Source organism: Hipposideros armiger, unplaced genomic scaffold (assembly GCF_001890085.2).
Source record: "Hipposideros armiger isolate ML-2016 unplaced genomic scaffold, ASM189008v1 scaffold_20, whole genome shotgun sequence".
NCBI classification, from domain to species: domain Eukaryota; kingdom Metazoa; phylum Chordata; class Mammalia; order Chiroptera; family Hipposideridae; genus Hipposideros; species Hipposideros armiger.
This window is the reverse complement of record NW_017731370.1, coordinates 5206105-5211848: the sequence shown is the minus strand read 5'-3', so window position 1 is coordinate 5211848 and position 5744 is coordinate 5206105. Positions and strand designations below refer to the sequence as shown.

General features: G+C 40.7%; 1 protein-coding gene across 1 annotated transcript in view; it reads left to right on the top strand.

Moving 5' to 3' along the window:
- Nucleotides 1–5744, top strand: part of SLX4IP (SLX4 interacting protein) — a 207734-nt gene that overhangs the window by 29359 nt on the left and 172631 nt on the right. The window contains exon 2 of the mRNA XM_019635262.1: nt 2363–2418. Within this exon, the coding sequence (XP_019490807.1) occupies nt 2392–2418 (27 nt within the window). The 5' untranslated portion in view covers nt 2363–2391. The remainder of the gene's footprint in view (nt 1–2362; nt 2419–5744) is intronic.

The following is a 5744-nucleotide window of genomic DNA, read 5'->3' as shown; positions in this document are numbered from 1 at the left end:
AAGGGGAACAGACAAGTTGCTGTCGTTTTGTTCTTCAGTCTAGTTGTGGAGGATGTTGCTTCACTGGCCCATGTTGATGTTATCATTGCGCTCTTCCCGGGTGAGGCAGATCGGTCACTGGCCTCTGGACGGCTGCTCACAGAGGCTCTTGGCAGCTCACACCAGCTGCCAGCCACTCACGCTGGCTGCCAGCCACACACGGTAGCCTACCACAGCCCACTGCAGCAGGGGCTGCAGCCTATGCCATCACTGGTGACTCATGGCAGCCCAGCTCCAGATCGAGCTGTTGTTCACCATCTTAGCTGTAGAGGGCAGTGTCACTGGTCCATGTGGGATCCAAACCGGGGCCCTGCTGCTCAGAGCTGGTGTCCCAAGTCAGCTCTTAATCAACACGCCACTCGGCCGGCCTAGTAATGTAATGTTCTGACTTAAAGTTTTAATAGTATCACTCTAGATGCTTTATGAAGAAGCACAGAAGAAGCAGGTTAGAACAGGAATCCTAGGTATATGGTTGTGTTTGTTTGTTTTGTTTTTTATGTTTGTTAGAGAGTTTGGGAACAATTTAGTGATAGGGATATGGGAAACTCAGTGAAAAAAAAAATGATGTAACCCTTAACTCTAAGCAAACAAAAGATTGTGTAAGATAGGAAAGTAGGTATAGTATACTACATGGCTCAGCTTTGAACAAAGGGTACGTTTCATATATTGTTAACTCTAAATTTTGGAAAATTGGGGAAGGAGATGTATGGGACGGTAGGTTGTAAGCATTGCCTCATTTTCAATAGAAAGTATGTAAAACTGAAATAATAAGAAATTATAGTATAAACATAGTATTTAGAAATATGATGGTGAATACCAGATCAAATAGCTAACTTTTTCAGTGTGGTTGTACCTGGTGAGAGTTGGGGTGGGGTGGTAGCGGGATGGGGCGGAAGAGGCCTGTTTTTGATAATGCCATTTTATTCTGTGTATATGTATTACTATGATAAAAAATTAAATGGCTAAGTAAAATTTAAAAAGAATTATGAAAATTTTCATATAGATGCATCTACTTTTGACTAGGGGTTGAAAAATACTTGGATATTGCATGGCTTCCAAAATAACAGAAAACCAGATGAACACCAAATAGTTTGCCACTTGCATCTCAGTTGTTTATTCTCTGATTTTTCCATGGAATGGCATTAATTATCTATGCAAAAAGCTTATCCTTCTTTAAATGAAAAAAGGTCTTCTGACCTTCCTGAAAGAGAGCTTTTTTTTTTTTTTTTTTTTTTAAATGCTGTGGCTCTGGCCTTGAACTCTTTTAGGCCAGAATTCCAGGAAATGGCAGCGATGGGTGAGATGAGCGAGTCCTTGGAACCACAGTTTTCAGNCTAGTTGTGGAGGACGTCGCTTCACTGACCCATGTTGGTATTGTGATTATTGCGCTCATCCCAGGTGAGGCAGATAGGTCGCGGGCCATTGGTTGGCCGCTCACGCTGGCTGCCAGCCACTCATGGTAGCTCACGGCAGCGCACTGCAGCTTATGCCTTCACCAGCAACTCATGGCAGCCTAGCTCCAGGTCGAGCTATTGTTCACCATCTTAGCTGTGGAGGGCACAGCGTCACTGGCCCATGTGGGATCTGAACCGATGGCCCTGCTGCTGAGAAGTCGCGCTCCCAAGCCAACTCTTAATCAACGAGCCACTTGGCCGGCCCTCAGCCGTGTGTTTTTCACAGATGCTCTTTATCAGGTTGAGAATGTTTATTATTCTTCCTAGTGTGTTGGATTATTTTTTTTAATCAAAGGTGCGTTTTCTTAATTTTTTTTTTAATTTGAGATGATCATGTTTTGTTTTTTTTCTCAGTCTATTAATATAGTGTGTTGTATTGATGAATTTTCAGATGTTAAACCAACCTTTTATTCCAGAGATAATTCAACTTGGTCATGGTATATAATCCTTTTTATATGTGGCTAGATTTGGTTTGTAATATTTCATTGAGGATTTTTGTGTCTTTATTTATAAGTGATATTGGTGTGTAATTTTCTTGTGATATCTATTTGGTATTGGTATTCGGATAATATTGGCCTCTTAGAATGATTTGAGAAGTTTTTCTTATGCTTCTGTTTTTTTAAAAGAGTTTGAAGGATTGGTATTAATTCTTCTTTAAACATTTGGTAGAATATATCTGGGCCTGTACTTTCCTGTGTGGGAAGTTTTAAAAGTATAATATGTTTGTTAAGACCAGTTATAAGAGAACATTCATTTTGCAAAAACCTATGGATATTTGATAATTCAGCCAATCTTCCTCCTATTATAATATTGAAATAGAAAGATTTTGATATACCTACTTAATAACTTTCTTTTTTCTTTCATTAAAGGTCTGTAATTACTGTGGATTTGGTAAGACATGGCATCAAAGAAATTTGCTGTTAAAGTAAGTAATGCTTAATAGCCTTCCTTAAAATGATTAATCACACTCAAGAGTTTGAGCTCTGAGCAACAGCGGTTTGAGTCCCTGTCCAAGCTGAGCAGCTGCTGAGCTGCCAACAGGTGGTAGGATGGCTCACCTAAAAAAAAAAATGATTAATAATTTTCTAATATAACTGAATTCTATGTTAATTGAAAATAGAAGCTCTGAACTTTCCTTCTACTCTTTAAATTTGGCACTCTACTGAAAACTTGAAGTAGGCAATTGAGAATTTTCATGTTAGGAATGAGATGGAAATTAATAGTTAATATGGTTATGGGAGGGGTTTTTTTGTTTTGTTTTGTTTTAAAGATTTTGTTGGGGAGTTGGGGAAGGGGAACAGCCAAGTTGTTGTCCTTCAGTCTTAGTTGTGGAGGGCACAGCCAACTCAGCTCCAAGTCCAGTCACCATCCAGCCGCGTCGGCAGCTCAGCTCAAGGTGCCATGTTCAATCTTAGTTGCAGGTGGGCATAGCCCACCTTCCATTGCAGGAGTCGATCCGGAAACCTTGTTGCTAAGAGCTCACACTCTAACCACTGAGCCATCCGGCCGCCCGGTGGCAGCTTAGCCCAAGGTGCTGTGTTCAGTCTTAGTTGTGGGTAGGCGTAGCCCACCACCCCATGCAGGAGTCAAATCGGCAAACTTGTTATTAGGAGTATGTGCTTTCACCAGCTGAGCCACCCTGCCATCTATTGGCAGCTCAGCAGCAGCTCATCTCGGGCGCAGCTGACTGGCCCATGTGGGAATCAAACCGGCAACCCTGTTGCTCAGAGCTCACGCTCTTTACCAACTGAGCCACTTGGCCGGCCCCAAGGGAGTTTCTTACTTCGTCTTTTGTAAGATGCCTTTTGGTCATAACTTGTTCCATTTGGTCCTTAATTTTAAAAATTATCATTCATGTTGCATGTCCATGAAATGATTTTTGATTCTGACAAAGCAGATAAAAATAAAGAAAGGCATCAAATGTTGCACCTGGTGAATGGAGAGAGTTCCCTTGCTTGCTGCTCTCCTTTCCTTTTTTCTTACAGGTTTCTCTCATCTATCTCTTGCTGGTTGGGGCTGGGATCTTCTCAGGTGTGGAGGCATGGGAGGATCATGTTTGCGGGAAGGAGATGGAAAGAACTGATAAATAATGAGTAAAAAGTTTAGGAAATGCTTTATATATGTTGGCTATTTTTTAGGACATTTTCTCTTTGTTAGTGTTATATTCAGTATGCATTCAAAACACCAAAATATATAAATTTGTTAAATTTGTTAACCAGATTAGAAACTATTTAATATTGTAGTTGTATCTTTTTAGCATGTCAGTGCTTCTTTAGATTTACAACATATTAATAAGTTTTATTGTTTACAATTATTTCTTGTACCTGTATATTCTGTATTATTACTTTGTGTGAGAGATTATAAGTGGTGAACTTTCACTATTTGTGTAAAATGTATTTTGGTCTCACTCTAGAAAGATATATAGTTTATTTTAGAATTCAAGGTGGAATATTATTTTTCCTCAGCATGTTAGAGATATTTTTCCATTGTCTTCTGGAATCTGTTATTGCAACTCAGAAATGTTTTAATTATCAATTGATGCTTAAAACCAACTTAAAATTTAGTGGCTTAAACATAAACCATTTTATTCCTTCTCATGGTTCTGTAGGTTGCCTGGTATCAGTTGGGTGGTTTCTCCTTTTGATACTGGCTGGTGTTGTAATTATCTGGGGAATCAATTCAGCTAGAACATCAAAGATGACTATCTACATGGCTGTCAGTTGGTATTTGCTATGGTTGGACTCACACCTGGGGCTATTGTGCCCTTCACGTTCTCATGTGACTACTCTGTGTGGCTTGGGCTTTTGCTAATATGGTGGCTGAGGTTTGAGGGATAGTGTCCTAGAGTTGCAAGAAGTCAAAAGAAGAAAAAATTGTAATTTGCCAATCCTCTGAAGGCATCCAAAGCTTCGGATGCCACTTCTGCTGCGTTCTCTCTCGGTTGGAGCATTCTAAGGGCCAGCCCCAGGGGAGCTCCAGCTCTTGATGTGAAAAGCAGCCTGTGTTTACAGGGAAGGCGAGAGTTAGAATTATCTCACGATGGAGACTAGTCACCCCAGAAGTCCGCTGTCAGCCTCATTGTGATTCCTTTCTTGGTTCTCTGTCTTTTCTCTCTGGTTGCTCTTAAGATTTTATTTTTGTGATGTTCTGCAATTTCACAATTAAATCTCAAGATACAGACTTGTGTTTATCTGGCTTGGGATGCAATGTAAATCTTCATTTGGAAGATTCAGAACTTTCATCAGTTTTGGAAAATCTCAATCATTTTATCTTCCGGTACTGCTCCTCTTTATTTTCTCCCTGCACAATTTCAGTTTCAGCCAAGTAGAACTTGGAACTCTTATACGAAGTTTGTTGGATAGTCTCTTATAATAGTTTCTTATTTGCTGAAGGGGTGATATTAACTTGTCCAAGACTGAGCCCCTGCAGGCTGTCTTTTCAGAAAAGGACTGGGCCTCTTGCAAAGCTCCGTCAAAATTGGCTATGGCCCCATAGGGCAGACAATCCTGGTCAGCCATGACGCTTGGACCCCAGTCCCTAATTATACCAGAGATGGGCCTATTGATTTCCAAGCCATACACACTGTTGTGGCAAATTCTGCTACCATATTTTCCCATCTCACAGTCAACCAGCAAGGCTTGGAACCTAGCTCTCAGATCATGCCAATCAGGGAAGTTACCCTAACCATGAGTATCAAGCTAGCAGAGTAGGGATAGAGACAGAGTTCTGACACATTATATAGAAGATTCTATACATCACTTTGTGATTGTTCCTGCCTCTGATCACACTGGCAAGGGGCCAGTGCTTCACTAATCATGCAGCTTAAAAGCCCCACAACCCAAGTACTGGGATCCCATCTGAATGTCTGACATCTCACCCTGCCAGATTTCTGGGCCATAGAGTGCTTTGGTTAGCAGAGGACCTGCCTTCTCTGATGAACGCTGCTTCTCTAGGCTTGTGTGAGTGCTGCTTGGCCACTTGCCTTTTCCAGTTTCTCTTCTCCTTATGTCTCTATGTTGCATTCAGAGTGCTTTTTATCACATCTCTTTTAGTTCATTAAAATCTTTTCATCTTCATTTAACTTGCTGTTTAATCTGTGTTTAATCTATTCTTTAACTTGTTTATTTGTAGTGACTGCAATTTTACATTTCAGGATTTGTGTGTGTAGTTTTTTTTGTTTGTTTAAAGATTTTGGGGCGTTGGGGGAGGGGAACAGCATTGGGGAATCGGGGAAGGGGAACAGACAAGTTG